The sequence below is a fragment of the Salvelinus fontinalis genome, chromosome 29, assembly GCF_029448725.1.
Source record: "Salvelinus fontinalis isolate EN_2023a chromosome 29, ASM2944872v1, whole genome shotgun sequence".
Classification (NCBI taxonomy): Eukaryota; Metazoa; Chordata; class Actinopteri; order Salmoniformes; family Salmonidae; genus Salvelinus; species Salvelinus fontinalis.
Window position 1 is genome coordinate 35,022,017 of NC_074693.1, and position 20,429 is coordinate 35,042,445.

Below are 20,429 nucleotides of genomic sequence, written 5' to 3' on the forward strand. Positions count from 1 at the left end.
TAACTCGCCTAGTCACGATCCCGTAGTTCGAAAGCACTTCTGACACCAATGTAATGACCCGGCTGGGTCATAAAGGGAAAAGAGACGGACTCTAGGTGTGCAGGTCAGAACACAGGTTTATTCATAAACTGGGCTATTGTTCCGGCCACAACCCACGCCGCTAAATGCCGAACGTACACAATGTTACCCTGTCGGGTCAAGAGTCACTCTCATAGGAACAGATCAAGGCACGAACAGAAGAGAGAGAACAATGAGACAGTAATCCCTATTTATGCATTTCCAAATCCCGCGGTATTACCCATCATACCCCCCCAACCTTTCCATCTGTCCTGACATATTCAACCCCTGCTAGTAGCCATGAGAACAATAACACACCCACAAACACAGAACACAATACCGGGTCGTTACATAGCAATGTCTATGTGTAGCCTAATGAAAGACTACCCTAGATGGATTTCACCGTAGATATAAAACAACAATGGATGACTCCTTCAAAATGATTCATTCAACCACATAGGTACACAAAAACATGCATGGCAAAATAGAATGTACGTCAGAAATTGTATAAAGGCAGCAAGGCAGGTATATAGGTGGTCATAAAAGCTTCAACTTGGTAGCCTTTTCATGGTTGTGGGCTGAGGCTGGGTTGTCGGCTTTATTCCGGTAAACTACTCAAGAAGACGCTATTAGACCGAAAGGGGAGGGGTGCACAAAGACTCACTGGGCCGCGTCAATAATAATCGCTCTCTATCCGTCAGAACGTGGGACGTTTCAGAAGGGAGCTCTCCATGTGATTGATTCAGTGAGTTTCTTCATCAGCGGCAGGCAAGGCAGCTGCAGTTCCCCTCATAAACACACTCATATAGCCAGTGTGCAAGAAGGAGCAAGGACGTCCCTTTTCGCAAGCAAACCGGAGGTGCCAAGCGTGTGCACTTAATGTAATAGTCTGCCATTGCAAGATAACTTCATTTCCTTGAGTCTTATTGTCGTTTTTGAAAGATTCCAATCGCCGGACAGGTAATTATGAGCACAGACGAAAACCCTGCTGCCGGGTTTACTATGCTGTAGGACGATAACGGGGCTCTCCACTAGCAATGGTGCTGAAATCTGCCTTTGATGTACAGGGAAGTGGTTCTGTGTCACCGCGATCATTTCCATGGTGCGTTCACAAATGCAACGCCTTTATTCATCGGTTATATGTTGAAATTCACGGATAATCGAATGCATATGCTATTCTTGCAATAGGCTACATACAATAAAAAGGCATGGTTATTGTGCATGAAAGAACACCGTAGGTTATAGGAACCGTACGAACATTGATCGGTTGGTTGACAAAACATTTGGAATCGTAAAAAGATACATTCTACGTCGGCTATTGGAAGATGGAAGTTTTCATATATAGTACCAGTGGCAGGTGTATAGTTTCATAACTGAAGAATTATGAGTAGGGTTATTGTGTGTTTTGGTCATCATCCTTCACCTCTGTGCTACTCCAGAGAAATTTTGAGACCTCAAAAAAATAGTTTGGGTTTTAAGTGTCAGTGAAACATTTTTGACTTTGAGAGTAGCCTACCAATAAGAACACACGTTGCTTCATCATTTGCATTATCCCTAAACATGTTTTAGGCAACAACAAAAAATCATACTAGGTAGATACAGGACAAGTGTGACCACATTGTCATTTGTGCTCGTGACAAACGGTACATGCATGATTGTGCGTGCTTCTGTATTTATGCTCGAGGTCTGGTAGCCTATATTTTACTGGCCCTTGGTGTCCTTCATATCAATGAATTCTTATGGAAATATGTCTGAATGTTGTTTTTAAAAGTTTCCTCAGAGTAAAGGGTTTCGGTCAAGACAAGTTACAAGTTTCAGTGGGAAACTTAACACTGACCGCTTTTCTTCTTTACTTTAGATCTGGCAACAAAGGACTATTTCTCCTGCTGGAGACCGCGAGGATAAAGAAGGCAGGAATTTAACGCCATTATCATGGATTTTGTTATGAAGCAAGCTTTGGGAGGTAAGTGTACCTTACGACACTACTGCCTGTTGACACCATACAGACAGTCTTTGGCTCTTGTCTATGGGGGAGATTGGGGAGCGTCTGAGTGAGATCATGCGTCTCAGACTATGGTGCATGATGGGGTCCGTTAAAACGACTGAAACAACTTTGTTCATATTGGTTAATGGGTTTTTGGGGATAAACAGTTAGCACACTATACTGTTACCTTTATCACGTGTATAATCTGGCAATGTGCACTTGTAATAATAGCTTTGCCAGTTGATCACTGAAGGCGAGATATGTTTCTTGGTGAAATTTGAGCATGGTCATTTATAAATTTAGAATTTTTGAATGTTTATTGATAGATTATGTGAAATGGATCATAACATTTTGAATAAACACTGTTTTGGTTATGCACAATTGCACACTGCGCCTCCAACAGTTAGTCCTTTTTTTTGCGCGCTCTTGCATTTCAGTATCTGAAGACGACGCATTGCACATGTTATAAAGCCCGAACCCTTAAAGAGCTATTTACTCTACCATGAAGGTGAGCTGGAGCACAATGGTTGAACAAGTTGTCGTTCCTATAAACGAATAGAGTGGTATCCTACCTGTAGCGTTCCAGTTAGCACCAAATCAAAACATCAGTTTGGCAGTGTAACTGATTGTTGCCGATCATAATTACGGTGCAGTACAGTACATCTTGACTTTTTGCAACACTGGTCCTCATCTTGACATGCTGACTACACATTTTCCAGCTGCAAAGAGCCTAACCAACGCAAATTCAATCTTCAACAATTGCATTAGTGCACATTAAATATGCATGATTTTTTTTTGATTAACATATAGAGTAATGCATTTTTTCATGAATGTAACAAATTGATCCCACTGTATCATCAATATGCTAATCAATCTAGTGGATGGTGAAGTAAGTGTCTTGTATGGAGAGGTGCTAAACCTAGAGATAGACTGTAATACAGTAATCCCCTCACACACACACACCCTTGTCGCCCCCAAAAACGTGACTTACCATTTGCATCCCCATTACTCGTGTCACCGGTGGCTTTTTACAGCCGTGTGTTCTGAGTCACGATGATGGATATGCGGGAGAACCAACCCTGGCTGAGTAGGGACAGCAGGGGGCTCAAAGGAGGGATGAGATTCGTTTCATTTAACAGATAACACACTAAAAACAAATGGCTCTTTATAGTCCCAATTAAGAGTTATTTGGCTTGTAACCATAGCGGGTCCCTTTTTGGTGCTCATAAGATTCTAATTGGAAACTGTGTGGTGCTATAAAGAACCATTTTCTAAGGTTCTATAAATAACAATTAAAGGGGCAGTGCAGTCAAAACTGTAATTTTCCTGTTTAAATTTGTTTTTCTTCTCCATACAATGAGGTCGAAATGACACTGAAATTGCTAAAATTATGAGAATGCTCTTTAAGTGTAAAGAGCTTTTTGAGGAAAAAAAAAACGCCTGGAATTTCAGCCTGTTCAGGTGGAATGGAGTTTTTGGCCCACAGCATGACATCACAATCTGATTATCCTGACCAATGACCAGTCATCTTTAATTTGTATACGTTTCCTCTTACTTTGAAGGGGTATGTGGGGTAGGCTCTAGATTCTAGATGATCCTATCCGCCAATAAGTGCTAAATATATTTACATTTGTATCACACCCAAACGATCAGACTGAGCATTTCAATGGCAAAAAGAGGCTCAGGGAAATAAATTATTAAAATGATGGAAAATATATTTTTATGAAATAAATATACTCAGTTATGATAAAAAAAAAATAATATTGCATGGGGGCTTCCGCTATGGTAACAACCCTTTTTGGGGCTATATAGAATCCTTTTTATGGTTATTTTAGAACCTTTATGGAGAATAGTTCTATAAACAGCCTTTCTCAATCTCAAAGGTTCTACTCCCTATATACTGAGTGTACAAAACATTAGGAACACCTGCTCTTTCCATGACATAGACTGACCAGGAGAATCCAGGTCAAAGCTATAATCCCTTATTGATGTCATCTCAATTGATGTCACCACTTCAATCAGTGTAGATGAAGGGGAGGAGACAGGTTAAAAAATATATTTTTAAGCCTTGTGACAATTGAGACATGGATTGTGTATACATAGCCATATAGCCATGTTATTTTTAATCATTATTTTTATTTGTTATTTACTGTGCCAATTGTTTTATTTTGTGTATATAAAACAACACGTACGTAAGCCTTTCACTGTTAGTCTACACCTGTTTTCTACAAAGAATGTGACAAATAAAATTTGATTTGATCTTTGTAGATTCTTTTGAAGAACCATACAAGTTTTTTTCATTCTGTAAGCCTTATTATATTGTTAAATTTCCTTAACCATTATCATTGTGCTAATTGACAAGTTGAATCAAGTGAGCTACCTCTGGAACAGCTGGGGGTCCCTGAGGAGAGAATTGAGAACCACCGATTTAGTCAACCATTCTTTCACAAAACACCGTCACTGAACATAGTCATATATAACACGTAATGGCATAACACAACAGACTAGATAAACTGGAAGGACACTCTCACTCACGGTTGCAAAAAAAGATGTGAGCAAACCACACCACAAAATATTTGAATGAGCTGCTGCTAAAAGAGCAAAGAATCCTTTAGTGAACTGCAAAGAACCATTGAAGAGCTGAAAGGGTTCTTTGAGTCATTATGGTTCCACATAGAACCACCACCCTTCCCAAAGAAGCCTTGTCGGGGCCCCTGGTCCGGTACACAGCTACATCAATAAAGTAAAGTAGAATACACTGTATGCAAAGGGATTTCACACTTGAGGAAATTGAGCAGTGGTGCCAAGGTCCTAACCGTCAGCAGTTTGGAGACATTTCTTCGTTATTACTTTCCTACATATATGGGAAATGAGTAAGGAAGAAGATTGCCCTTTGGTTGATTAAGTTTGTCTTGTTTCCCCCTCTTAATAGCCTTGTATTGTGTCTACCTGATTATTCTGAAGACACAACATGTTCATGTTTTTAAATGTATGTAAATTGTAAAGTCTTTTGTCTTTAATGTCTTTTTTATTATATGTCGGACCCCAGTAAGACTAGCTGTCGCCATGGGAACCGAATGAATAAAATAAAATACAAAATAAAATAAATAGTGATGAGATTTTCAGCCTTTGTTCAAAATACAGGCGTACAGGATGTTCATATGACTCTCTTTTGTGGCTGAAACACCACATGTTCACAACTACAGTACAGAATGCGCTACAGATAGAGGAACAATGCTTTGTGGGGCCCACAGAGCTCATGGCCGTACAGTCAAACAAATACACTGTGTATTATAAAGGGGCCGTTGAACGTTACCAAAATATACTTGGAAAAAGGAATCAGCACTCTACCCATCATCCCTCGGTGGCTTCTATGCTCGGGGCAGATAATACAGACATACTGAGCTTTAAACAGGCTTTTACATCATCAGGCCTCCCAAGTAGACATTGATCAGTATTACTGTAGATAATACAGCTGGGACTGAGCTGATATGATGGCGAGGTGAGCCCTGGGGTGGGCAAAATATTTAGTGTCACAAGGTTACTTAGAAGGGGAGGGAGGACGCAAAGGGCCCCAATCTTGGAGTAGTCAGTGGGACGTGAGAGTGACCTCCTTGTCACGCCCTGGCCTTTGTTATCTTTGTTTTCTGTAATAGTTTGGTTTGGTCAGGGTGTGACAGGGGGGAAGTTTGTGTGTTTTTGTCTTGTCTTGGGTGGTTGTATGGTATAGGGGGTTTAGGTAGAGTAGATGGGTTTGTGTTTGAGTGTAGGTGTCTAGGTATGTCTATGGTTGCCTGAATGGGTCTCAATCAGAGACAGCTGTCATTCATTGTCTCTGATTGGGAGCCATATTTAAGGCAGCCATAGGCAGTAGGCTTTTGTGGGTAGTTGTCTATGTTCTATGTTGCATGTGTGCACTTAGTCTATTATAGCGTCACGTTTGTTGTCTTGTTTTCGTTCGCTTTTGTCTTCCAATAAAAGAAGATGTATTTTTCACACGCTACGCCTTGTTCCACTCATTCGTCTTAAGACGTTCGTGACACTCCTGCCCTTCACTGTCTGTAGAATCAGCTGGAATCCACTGGGGAGTGTGGAGTGTACTCACACAACAGAGACACTTGAAAATATGCTAAATGTATTAAACACACACAGAGCTAGGTTTTCACACGCATGCCATTTGTATGCTCTTAGAAACTCAACTACACACACACACACACACACACACACACACACACACACACACACACACACACACACACACACACACACACACACACACACACACACACACACACACACACACCCCACCACCCAAAATATATATGTGGACCCACATGCGGTAAACCTCTTCCTCTCCAACATCAGCCGCAACATCAACCACACCCCAAGCTACCCCTTTCCCCCTACCCTTAACCACCTTCTCCCTCTCCTCTCCTCCCTTCCGTCTCTAGGTCTCTGGGTGCATCCACGTGGAAATAGCCCAGTCCTGGCCCTCTCTTCTAATGAGGCTGACATGTGGCATGTCCTTGTGAGCTGCACGCATGGGCTCTACTGACTGCCATCCTTCACTAGAAGGCTAAGGGACACAGCGCAAGACAGCTATGGTAGCCTAGCACCCATAGTATTGTCTGGCAAGAATAGCAGGATCTAAATGCAAATGACTTATTGTATAGGCATCTGCCCTTTTGGGATCCACTGCTAACTAGGCTCAGTTTAAGGGATAGAGCGAGACATAGTCCCTATAAATCTATAGCTACAATAGTGTAGAATAGAATGTACTGGATGGAAGAAAGAAAAAAACAGCAATCTCTAAATGCTTGATGCATTGGCATCTGCCCTCATCAATCCTGTGAGGTCTGTCCTTGGCATGTTCCGTTAAGCTCACTGTGTGTGTCCTTTGCTCATGAAATAATAATGACAGATTCCTTCCACCTGAGGGCTTTTCTCAGCTGTAGTGGGAGAGTGGGAGATTGACCAATGACCACTGGAGCTAAATCCCCAAGAGGGGTGCACTGCGGACCGCTGTCAATCAATGCTCCTAATCTGGATTCCTGGTGTGAAAAACTGGTTGTTTGGATTAGTTCGTGAATGAACCCTGGATTATACATCTAAGTAAATAAAATTAGGAAGTCATGCATTAATTAGATAATGGAGAAACACAATAGCTGTGGCATTATTATAATTGCCGTCAGTACAATCATCACCACCATTATCATTATTACAATAATCCCAACCCACGCTCAGCCGACCGTGAAGTCAAATAAGGGTTTCTTACCATAACTACAGTACAATAGCAAAACTGCCTCCTTTCTTCCTCGCGGCTAATTATGTTTCTTTTTCTTTTCTTTTCTTTTAGCAGGGAGTGGGAATCAAAACAGTCGACCTGCGTCTCCGGGGAGTCGATTGTGTGTGTGCTGCGTAAGCGCTGCCGCTTATTGATTTATGTGCTGACCTAGAAACAGCTAATAGTGTGTGCTTAGCCGGCGCAATTTTTTACTATTTAATGAGACTGTTTGTCTGTAACCGGGAGGTGAGCAACAGTATCACAGGGCAGAATCAATACAGCATCCATGACGAGCTAGCCAGGAGGGGATCCGCCTGCTGTGGGTTCAATGGAGAGATAAGATGGAAAGGTTGGGTTACTGGGAGATAATGGACTTAGGTAACACTTTTATTGGGCACTAACAAGCAGGTGCCTCAGCAAATGGTGACATCATCCTTTAATAGTGAATGTGTCCCTTTTAATGTGCGTCCGCTTCTGTCAACAGGAGGCTTTCTGATGTAGCGCGTCTGCTCTCTATGAGGAGTGATACAGTGGAGGCTGCTGAGGGAACGACGGCTCATGATAATGGCTGGAACGGAGTGAATGGAATGGCATGAAACACATGGAAACCACGTGATTGAAGTATTTGATACCGTTTCACCGATTCCGCTCCAGCCATTACCACGAGCCCGTTCTCCCCAATTAAGGTGCCACTAACCTCCTGTGACAGCAGCATCAGGAAGAAATAGCTGCGGAAATGAATGAGAGATAGCGTGTGAAAAGAAAATGGATAAATGGTTTAATTTGCTCTGACTTTAATTTCTTTATGGCTCACAGAGTTTTACCTCCTCTCACACACTCACTCACTCACACCATGTACACAACAGGCTGAGGCAGATGTGTTGGGTTCTTTAGGAGTCAGCAGCTGTACATTCTCCTCCTGGACAGCCCACTTGGCTCCTAATAGTAGCAATTACAATTGGGCTTGTGCTGTGGTCCCCTCGTTCCATCCTGGGGCCCTGGTGCAGAGAGAAAACAACTGCCACAGCAGACCCGTATGGGTACACGCACGCACGCACGCACGCACGCACGCACACACACACACACACACACACACACACACACACACACACACACACACACACACACACACACACACACACACACACACACACACACACACACACACACACACACACACACACACACACACACACACACACACACACACACACACACACACACACACTTAGAAAAAGGGTTGCAAAAGGTTTTTCAGTTGTCCCCATAGGAAAACCATTTTTGGTTCCAGGTTCCTCTGTGGGAAGGGTTCTACCTGGAACCCAAAAGGTTTCTACCTGGAACCAAAAAACGTTCTTCTAAGGGTTCTTCTACGGGAACAGCAGAAGAACCCTTTGAGGTTCTAGATAGCAGAGTGTAGAGACAGAGACACAGAGAAACACACAGACTTACACGTTCACGCGTGCACACACACACACACACAACAAACCAACAGATGCACTATAACAATGCCATTATTCACATGCACAGAAAAAGTTAAACATACACAAACAAATACCAGACACACATACACACATTACTCTGGCTCATATGCACGTCACAGATGGGCTTACTCTCCTCTGGTGTGTCTGAGTGTGCCGTGAGGGAGTGACTCCTTTGTTTGGCCTTGATATTTGCACCTATATTACACAGTAGCGCTTTGTCTACCATCTTTTTGCGTTTATGGCAATTTAACACAAAAAAGCTCACACTTCAGTTTTGAATCTGTTTCAGTGAGAAAAACATACAAACCTTTTTCACACAGTTATAACAGTTACAACAGTGCTAGGTATGGATTCACTGTTATCAACTGTTAGTTCTGATTTCATACAGTTACATATTTTTGGTTTTGGGAACCAATTTACCAGTTATTTCAAAGCTAAAGTGTTTTTGTTTCATTTGAATCTGCTTGACATTTCATTAAGTTCACTTTATCATCATCAACAATTGCCTAACATTGCCCGTAAAGAAATTGTCATTTTTAAGGATGCTTTCATTGTTTTGAAGTGCAAAGTTCAGAATCAATGAAGGGGAATGAATATAATTGTACCATTGGTTTACAGCAGAGAACTATTGTTGAAAATAACAGAACTGTCTTATTTTGTTACTAATCTTATCATTATTTATTTATTGGAATCAATTCATCTTCATTTTATCTCTGACAAAAATGTTCTTTATGGTCACATAGTTTTTAAGTTCTGTTTATCCTCTTGGCAATTTAAATCGTTTGATCTAATTGAGCAAAATTACTTCCACAAAAATAGACACCCACAATGTTGGGCCTCACTTCTGTTACGAATATTGAAAGTTCACAGTTAAGCGAAAAGTGAAAAGTTAATTCAAGAGACTTCAAAAGCTAGTATCTGGTATGATTATATAAAGGAACCACTGCCGTCAAAAATAGGCCTGTGACGTTGGCTGTTAGATAACCTCACATTTTCAGCTCGGGTCTCCATACAGTATGCTACCCTGCACCACCCATAGAGACTAGTGCGTTACTGGCAGGCAGTGTGCTAAGGTCTTCTGGCCAGAGCATTGGTTATCCTTGCTGTGCCTCCTTGACCAGCTTCCAAAATGGCCACCTCTTTCGTATGTCATCTTGGCAGAAAATCCCTATCTCCCCATGCCAGGCGTAAGCCTTCGAAATAAAAAATGTGAGACGTGGTTCCCTTAAGGTTATAGGATATTCAGGTCCCTCCATGCATTTACTTTCCCCTTACCTTCCTCCCTGCTCCTTTCCTGTACTTAACGCAAACATATAGGTTAATGAGTTGTGTCAACCCAGACTCACTTGAAGGTCTATTAAACAGCCTGGCCCTGTTTGGTGTGCTCGGCCATTTATCATGTTCACTTCTGGTGTCTGGTTCCCATTCCATGTATGTGTGTGTGTGTGTGTGTGTGTGTGTGTGTGTGTGTGTGTGTGTGTGTGTGTGTGTGTGTGTGTGTGTGTGTGTGTGTGCGTGCGTGTGAGAGAAGGAGGGACAGATAAAGAGAGTGGGTTAGGGGGTGAATATGTGCAAGATGTAAGGTCAAGCAGAATGCTTTTGTGAATCCTTAGTCATAACAGTCCACCCACAGCTTGCATTTTCACCCTCACAAAATGATTACCAAGTGAAATTGGCAACTGCAATTGTGGTGTTACAGTCTAGCATGTGTTTGCTGTAACCAAATAAAATTGCTGAAATCAAGATTTGCAATGGAGAGTTGGCCTCGTGGAGCGATTTTGATCAGGATTTCCCTCAAATAATTTATTCAGTGCAGAACCCCAGGTTCAGATGAAGGTCAATGAGTCTATCAGCCAATTAATCAACTAATTACCAAAGCCTGTACAATTCAATCCACCAATTGCTCTGCTCAGGAGTCTTTATACTGTGCATTCTACATGTATCTCCATATTGTGCCCAGTGGGCATTCTACTTCCAGCAATGTGCCTGGCTTGTCATTTGTGTGCTGAGCAGCTCTTTGGCCCCATAGCTTTGAAGGCTTGGGGAGAGGGACATGTGGACTGGGCTGGGTTCCGCCGGTGGAGGCCAGAGTGGCCATAGCAATGCCCTGGTCTCTGCTGATAATGTCGGAGGCTGCGTCACGCGCCATCTGTCCAGGGGAGATTCCTCTCCTTCCTTGCTCCTGAAAAAGGAGGGGAAAAATGACCGGATAGCATTTTCATTGTGGATAGCTCAGTTGGCCATCAACTGTAGTGAATGGGAGGGTCTGTTTCGAATGACCTAGGAGGTAGGTGTGTAGGGAGTGGGGATCATTGAGGAAATTGGATTTTGTTTTGGGGGATATGCTGACTTTAGCATTCACCCCTCCAGGGCTCAGTCACAGGTATGATTCATCCGTCTCGTTGTAGAAATCTGAGCAGATTAGGTGCTGTCTCTCGAGTCAAAACCCGCCCGTTTCCAGAACTAACTCCTCCCGTCGCTTGAGAGACGTGCTGTTGGATTGGGCGTGATGGATGCATCCCGCAACCTGTTTATGTGCCAGCCAGTTCCCATCATGCATGGTAAACAATTTGGAGGCTCTACTGTGTTTCTTTAACGGAATGTGATGAAAATATGAAAATGAGCCCTTCTGCCTTCCACGCCTCAGCCTCACTTGATCAAATATGCCCTTCAACAAATCTGCTCTCTCAAATCATATGCTCTCAAAGAGGGGGAGAGCGCCCATTACTTACTCTTGGTGGTATTTATCAAAATGCCATTCCACCTATAATCACCATCTGCCGTGTGTGTGAATGACAGATTCATTCACAGGCATTTGTTTGAAGTTGAGCTCAAATTCGAAAGGGATTACCTTTGAATATTGAGACTGTGTTTTTATAGCATTTCAGAGCTGGAACTATTAGTTGGATAGGATAAGAAATTGCTTGTGGCAATGTTGATGATAGTGTTCCAAGAGAGGGGAATTGCTACGCTCCAAGGATGGAGGTGGCCATCTTTGTATAGACTGCATTCTAATGTTATTTTTTTCCAGGGACGGATGTAGCTGTTGTTGTGTGGCCTGAATTGTGCGATAGCACAAAGCATGTTTATCCTAGGTGTCCAATTTAGAAATAGACTTCTTTATTGTTGTGTACAGCTTACTGCTATTTGGCCATCACTACTATCTGTCCACCAACTATCTCTCCACCAATATTCCGAGATTAATTGCGGTGCTTCATCTTTGAGTTGAATGTCTTCAAGCTGCATTCGTGGCTTTTAACAAGTACCTTTATGAAGGTGTACTCTCCAGAGATGTGGGCGAGTAAGAAAAGACTTGCTGTGGGCGAGTAAGAAAAGACTTGCTGTGGGCGAGTGTAGGGACCTCTGCTGACTTGCTGAGGCTTGATGGCTTCTCTAAAGCTCTCTGGCTGAAAGCATTGCCAGGCATTGATATGTTGGATTCACATCTCCATCTCAACCAAAAATACAAGTTAATGAAATAAAATAATAGGATTAAGCCAGTGGCACAGATCTAGTATTCCCACCCCTTGACTTCTTCCATATTTTGTTGTGCTACGGCCTCAACGTAAAATGTATTAAATGTAGTTTTTGTATCAGCGGCCGACACAGAATACCCCGTAATGTCAAAGTGGAATTGTATTTTTAGATATTTTTACAAATTAATTGCAAATTAAAACCTGAAATGTCTTGAGTCAATAAGTATTCAACTCATTTGTTATGGCAAGCCTAAATAAGTTCAGGAGTAAAAATGTGCTTTACAAGTCATAATAAGTTGCATGGACTCACTCTGTGTGCAATAATAGTGTTTAACATGAATGACTACCTCATCTCTGTACCCCACACATACAATTATCTGTAAGGTCCCTCGGTCGAGCAGTGAATTTCAAACACAGAGACCAAGGAGGTTTTCCAATGCATTGCAAAGAAGTTTCCCTATTGGTCACTACAAAGATACAGGTGTCCTTCCTAACTCAGTTGCCGGAGAGGAAGGAAACCGCTCAAGGATTTCAATATGAGGTCAATGGTGACCTCATATTTAAAACAGTTAATGGCTGTGATAGGAGAAAACTGTAGTTACTCCACAATACTGACCTAATTGACAGAGTGAAAAGAATGAAGCCTGTACAGAATACAAATATTCCAAAACATGCATCCTGAAACAAGGCACTAAAGTAATACTACAATTAACTTCTTGTCCTGGATACAAAGTGTTATGTTTTGGGAAAATCCAATACAACACATTACTGAGTACTGTACCACTCTTCATATTTTCAAGCATAGTGGTGACTGCATCATGTTATGGGTATGCTTGTATTCGTTAAGGACTGGGGAGTTTTCAGGATAAAAAAGAAACGGAATAGAGCTAATCACAGGCAAAATCCTTTAGGAACACCTAGTTCAAACTTCTTTTCACCACACACTGGGAGATTAATTCACCTTTTAGCAGGACAATATCCTAAAACACAAGGCCAAATCTACACTGGAGATGCTTATCAAGAAGACAGTGAATGTTCCTGAGTGGCCGAATTACAGTTTTGACTTAAATCCATGGCAAGACCTGAAAATGGTTGTCTAGCAATGAGAAAACCATTTTGACAGAGCTTGGAGAATTTTTTAAAACAATAATGGGCAAATATTGCACAATCCACGTGTGGAAAGCTCTGCGATGTACCCAGAAAGACTCTGCCAAAGTGCTTCTATGAAGTATTGATTCAGGGATGTGAATACTTACAGTATGCAAATTAGATATTTCTGTATTTCATTTATAATACATTTGCAAACATTTCTAAAAACATGTTTTTACTTTACCATTATGGGGTATTGTGTGTAGATGGGTGAGAAAAAACTACTATTTAACCCATTTAGATTTCAGGAAAGGTGGATCGGCGATGGCTAGAAGGCCGGCGACACCGACCGCCGGAACGCCGCCCAAACAAGGAGAGGGACCGACTTCGGCGGAAGTCGTGACAATTTGTTTGCGTTGTTAACCAAACACAATTCAATATTACTTTTGTAAGACAATGTAACAGTATTGATTCAACCTTAAAACGAGTAACACATCCATGGCCACATTTTAAGGTCACTGTAACAATAAATGCCTTCTTATGTAATCATAGAAAGCATGTATGTTGAGGTTTGCAGGACTGTGGAAATTTTCCCAATTGCTGTAATAATCTGCACAGGATCTCAAACGGCATTGATCACATGCACCATGAACTTTAATATAATCTCAACTGCATTCCAGGTCATTTGGTTCTGCTGTTAGATGAAGCACAGTGATAACACATGAAGTTGTTGTATTGATAAACACAATATCTGACGTTGTATTCCCTGTTGAACGTTGTTGAAAGCATAGTGATAATTCAACACATTTTTGGCTGTCTTTTTGAGTGGGGGAAAATTGGTTGGAATCTCATTGATCAGCGTATCTACCAAATATTACCCAATTCTCCACGTTGAAGTGACGTGGTGTACCCAGTAGGTTGTGATGCCGATCGGTTCGTTTTCAAGGCTCAAAGGGTATTTGCTGCTGTTGTTGTTGCTTTCACTTCTGAAAATAGTTCAGCAAATCCCTCTCTAATGCAAATGAAGGGAAAGGGCTCTACGGTGTCATCTTTTGATGTACTGGCTTGAGGCCAAAGAAAATTAGATGCTTTTGAAGACAATGTTCTCAGCTTAACACTCACTGTATAGCTTGTGAAAAACAAATAGGTTGACTAGGAAACCCTGCAGGATGATAAGGTGTAAACACTCTCTGGAAGAGTCTGTGCCATTACAAAGGGAGATACTCCTCTGGATACAGATGTAGGATCTTAATTTGATCACTCTTTTGTTGCTGAGAATTTTCCTGCAAAGCAGGAAATGCAAGCTTGTATTGTATTTTAGTTTTAAAAGCTTCTAATGTTTGTAATTTCCACAATGAAATTTCAGACTTGATTTACCCTAATGAAAAAAAGGTATCAACCCTTGTAAAAATGTCCATTAATTATAATCCACATAATAATTCACATTTCCTGTCGCTGCAAGATTATTTTCCTGCTGTAGCAAACTGGCACAAATTAAGATCCTACATCTGTAAAATATTCGCCATCGGACACAAAGGAACAATAATTAGTTAGCGGACGTGATTTGGAAGGCAAATGCTACCCTTGCTTCAATTTGGGAATGGTTAATTATGTCAGTGACTTGGGATGGAAAGTCGATGGAATTGGCCCCTTACATCCTGGCAATGAGTCACGGAAACCTGTCCAAAATTAGATCTGTTTTAGCACAGACTGGCGATAAAAATAACAAATCAGATCACTTCATCAATTGGATTGAAATTGCAGCTGCAAGTTGTTGACAGGTTATAAGTGGACCTACTTGTGACTGACAAGAATCGGTAGAGGATGAATAAACTGAACTCTCACATGAAAGGGAAGGAGAGAGCACAAGTTGAATGAGATTGTTTTGCCACATGAGCCACATGAAGCCAAATCAAAGACGGCGTTCTTGTCCGATTGATCACAGGCCTTTGTCAAATGTTTCTGTGGGACATGATAGAGGGGATGGCAGACAGCCGTGCACACAGAGATGCTCTGTGCTGACGTACAGAGAGACACAGGGCTGCTCTCCCTTCACACCTAGAATGGATCAAGCCATCTGCACTCTTAGAAAAAAGGGTTCCAAAAGGGTTCTTTGGCTGGTCCGTAGGAGAACACTTTTTGGTTCCAGGTAGAACTCTTTTGGGTTCCATGTAGAACCCTCTGTGTAAATGGTTCTACATGGAACTCAAAAGCGTTCTACCTGGAACCATATCAGGTTCTTCAAAGGGTTGTCCTATGGGAACAGCGAGATAACCCTTTTTTAGGTTCTAGATAGCACCTTTTTTTCTAAGAGTGCATATGGCTTGATCCATTCTAGATGTGAAGGGAGACCAGCCCTTGGCATAAAGGTAGTCTCCAAGACTCTAACACGGGGCAATGCACAACCTGTGCCTCAGCACTCCCACCTGACAGACAATAATGTTTATTGTTAGCGTGACCTGGCTGAATGTCACGCTCATACATTGAATCCCTGGTGGGATGAACTTGTCAAATCATTATCAGCTTTAGGGCCCTGTGTCTTTGAGAATGGAACATCTTTGGCTTTTGTATCAGGACACAAGGATCATCTGGAGAGGGAATTTACAGGAGAGGGAATCAATGCCAGGCTTTGTCCCAGAGGACAACAGCACTGTGGTATCTCTCCAATCCATACCCAGTACAAAGAGCATTGGCCCTAAAGGCCAAATGAGCTGAATAAAAGGCCTTTGTGGTTTTTGGATAAGATAAGGTATTGATGCATTTGGGTTAGGGTTCTGGTCTTCTGGATGTGCAGCCTGCAGCCCCTATGCACAGACTGAAAGATGAAAAGACAAAGCAGGACTAACTTTAATGGCTACAGTTTATGCCTTTTATACTCTGAAAGTGGTCGAGCAATGGCCAGAGGAAAAATGATGTATCCCGGGTCAACATTATGGTGTAGCAGTGAACTCATGATTGCTAGCACATAAATGTAGAGCCAAGTCCAATTTCAATATAGATTTTCAATACTCGGACTATTACCATGAATACACAGACTAAGAAGCAATAGACGTGACCTATTTGAAGTGCTACACCACATAGATTCCATTTTCAAGAACAGTAATTCTAGTTTGAAGGGATTCTCACTGAAGTCAAGGCGTGAAATATAGGGTCAGCTAGAATCCCAAGGTTCCATTGAGGTTATCCATTAACCACTAATGCAGACATAACAATGTAATGACTCCAAATAGGGCCCCAAATGAAGAATGTCTGTTCGAGAAAGATTAATGGCTCTCACAAAATGTCTGAAGCTATCTTGCTCACCCCTTAGCTCCTTTATTATTTTAACATTAGCGCCTGGTGTGTGAGTTTAGCACTATCTTACTACACACGCTACCTAGCTGAAAGCTGTTGGAAATGAATGATTAATTAACAGTAGAGTTGGCTCAAGGCGAGTGTGTCAAAATATCAACGTCAAGTACAACTATGAGCAGTTTTCAATCAAGCCAGCATTGGACGTCCCATTAATAAAATGTTGTGTAATTTGTCTTGTTTTTCCACTCAGTCCATCATACTGTTGAGGTAATGGCTTTCCTTAAACATGCAAGTCAGGGTCAATATATTTCTTCTCCAAATGATAAATGATGCAATTATAGTCACAGCAAAACAAGATGTATCCTTCAAAAGCAGCCATGAATTTCAAAATGAAAAATGCAAAACACTACAGGACATTTTTGTTGTTGTTGAAAAATGCTAAAACAACAGGAAAATGTACATGATTAAGTAGAGTCATTAGATGCAATGAGAATAACCCAAGATACATCATCAATAGAACAATACATATTTTATAAGAAGAGAACTATGACAAGCTAGCTACATTCTGTAGTTGTGTGGTTTATCTTGGTCAAGCTGGTTCCAGGTTCTCCATTGTGCTTCGTGCTCAAAGACATTATTGAACAGAAGTGAAAGGCAGGTTTCGGGGTGAGAACAGGACTAATTTGGAAAACAGCGGTGATGGCACGCTAATCTTAAAGCTGCTAATTACTTAAGGCTTCAATTGGGTTGCAAACAGAGAGGATGTGACGCGAGGAAGGTTTATTCAGTGATGAGGGGACAAAAACTGCACATGGTGTGTTATGTGTTGAAGGAAGTGGAAAGAGATGAAACTATAGCCTTCTTAAGTCGAATAGAATCGTAGCACATCACTGTCGTGTCTTTGACTATGCCAGATGAATTGCTATGACATGCTATTCTATCAAATAATTTCTCCGTAATTAATATTACCTGATTGAACTAATCATTTCAATATTAATTAACTAGAGAGGGACACCACGAAATAATATTTATAGAGCTGTTATCTTCCGAATAAACTCTTAAAGATTTAGTAAGATTTTACATCCATAACAGTCACATTAATCGTCATTTTATTCAGTCTCATCTGAAAGTTGTAAATCCTTGATTATCTGCAAGAATCCTGGCTAACAAGTTGAATCAGCAATACAAAATTGGGTTTAATTATTTATTTACTAAATACCTAACTAATCACACAGAATCACACATACACAATGAAATCATAACTTGATCACAAATTACGTCACAGAAAAACGTCCCTAGCGGGCGGAATAGATATGACAGCTTGTTACACAAAGAAAAGGGGCGGGATTTTAGTGAAAGAGCGGGAGACTGGAACAGAGGCGAAGCTGTGCTATCGTAAATGCAGTATCTTATGCATTCTAAATTACCGCCCATTTGAAGAGGAAAATGCAATAAATATTTACTCTGAGCTGCGCTTCAGTAGGTTGGTGGTAGATGGAAGACCGTATCGCCAACCCGAGTCCTCTGTCCTTTGAAGAATGTCTCTGGTGCCTTACTGGATACGTTGGAGGAACGTTGTGTGGGTTGGGTGCAGGAACGTCCTTCCTAACCTGCGTTTAGCTGTTGCTAACTCAACGGCTAGGAGATATCACTTCTGTAGTATACGAGTTACGAATACGAATACGAGTTCAAAGTTCATACCATTCACAATCAAAGTCCATGCTGCTGTTGGCTTAGTTCTGTAGTTATTATCTGAACCATTCTGACACCAGACCGTCATCCTAGTGTACCCGGAACAGGAAGTTATATTCTTGTCAATGGCTTTTATAGTGGAGGGAGAGGGGTGTTTCTGAAAAGTTTATAACCCATGCCTCTTCACAGGGGCGGGCCACTGTGAGCAGAGGAACACTTATGAAAGTCCAGATCTCTCATTTGGAAGCTAAAATTACATTTCACCTCTTCACAAATAATGTCATATTCAAACATTTGAATTAAACAACAATTCCATGCGAATCCGATACCTCTGACGTTTAGACTTTCCACAGTAGAGTTTATGTCATTCTATCATTGATGAGAATTTGTCAGAGGGCAACCTAACTGACATAATATACCTTAAGTACCACCGCATATGTTCAGTTGGTCGGATTACCAGAATATAGTTCATTTCCCCCAACTTTTGATGTTACCCAGAATCTCTATGTTAACCCATTGGTTTCCTTATGTCACATCAGTATAGTAGGGAGAGAGAAAAAGGGGGAAAGAGGTATTTATGACTGTCATAAACCTACCCACAGGCCAACGTCATGACATCACTCAAATGCAGCAGATTCTAGATAACCCAATGACCCAATAACATTTGCATCCTTAATCATGGATTGAACCAATGCATTTCTAGCAGAGGGTAAAAGAAACAACATGAATGTACAGTCCTGTAGGCTAATAGATTAACTCATCCGTGATTTGTCTGGGTACACAGCACCAGACGGTTGGTGGAGGAGTCTTGTCTCTACATCCTGGGGTCAGATAGCCCTTCTGGTGTTCATCTTGGCATTTTATCACCAGAGAGCTGATCGTCTAAGAAGCTTTGACACCAGATAAAACCCACAACATTTCAGTTCACACTCCTCTCCTTTAGACCTGGCACAAAAAAACCCTCCAAGGGTCAACACGAACTGCCATTCCCTCCAAAAGGGTAAAAGGCTAATTTTCAGAGCAAGCAACTCCTTTCAGATATATTACAGTAATGATTCATATAATGGACTGGGGTGGCGCGTCTCTACTGTATCATGACTCACTGAGTCACAGATGCCGCTGCCACCGCCGCCTTCGAGGAGGCACGATGAGGCTATCAAACTCATCCGAATTCCTGAGTGATCGCTGGCACGAACATGCCCGGTCTTGTAGAGCAGAGGGAGGCGGTAGGGAGTTGACCGGGGTGGTGAGTCTTGATGATGAGTACACTGCGTGTGAGTGACTGCAACACCTGATGCTCACTCTAGCCCTGAGGCCAGTCCTCGAGGGGGACTGAGCAATCCCTTCTAATGGTCTACAAGGGAACAAGGAGAGATTTGTCATATTTTCTAGTATTGTCCTATCCTCCCACTTTCTCATGTTGAGGATTTCTGAGAGTACATTTAGGGAACACTTTATTTTAAGGTTCCATAATAAACCATTTCAAAGGCATTTACAGTGCCTTTGGAAAGTATTCAGACCCCTTGACTTTTTGCACATTTTGTTAGGTTACAGCCTTATTCTAAAATGTATGAAATTGTTTTTCCCCCTCATCAATCTACACACAATACCCCATAATGACAAGGCAAAAACCGTTCATTTTTACTTTTTTTTGCTAATTTATTAAAAATAGAAAACAGAATTATCACATTTACATAAGTATTCAGACCCTTTACTCAGTACTTTGTTGAAGAACCTTTGGTTACAAGTACAGCCTCGAGTATTTTTGGGTATGACACTACAAGCATAGCACACCTGTATTTTGGGAGTTTCTCCCATTCTTCTCTGCAGATCCTCTCAAGCTCTGTCAGGTTGGATGGGGAGCGTTGCTGTACAGATATTTTCAGGTCTCTCCAGAGATATTCGATTGGGTTCAAGTCCGAGCTCTGGGTGGGCCACTCAAGGACATTCAGAGACTTGTCCAGAAGCCACTCCGGTGTTGTCTTGGCTGTGTGCTCATTGTCGTTGTCCTGTTGCGAGGTGAACCTTCAGCCCAGTCTGAGGTCCTGAGCGCTCTGGAGCTGGTTTTC

General features: G+C 41.7%; 1 protein-coding gene across 2 annotated transcripts in view; it reads left to right on the plus strand.

The window, feature by feature from the left end:
* The first annotated feature begins 808 nt into the window (after window positions 1-808).
* The window catches only part of LOC129827910 (complexin-1-like), a 40,124-nt gene continuing 20,503 nt past the window's right edge, over window positions 809-20,429 (plus strand). Inside the window, exons 1-2 of one of the 2 annotated variants that reach the window (XM_055889193.1) lie at window positions 809-1,017; window positions 1,916-2,020. In XM_055889193.1, coding sequence (XP_055745168.1) covers window positions 1,990-2,020 — 31 coding nt within the window. In that variant the 5' untranslated portion in view covers window positions 809-1,017; window positions 1,916-1,989. Of the gene's footprint in view, window positions 1,018-1,057; window positions 1,160-1,915; window positions 2,021-20,429 lie in introns of those variants that run through there. The other variant, XM_055889194.1, reaches the window with a different exon arrangement.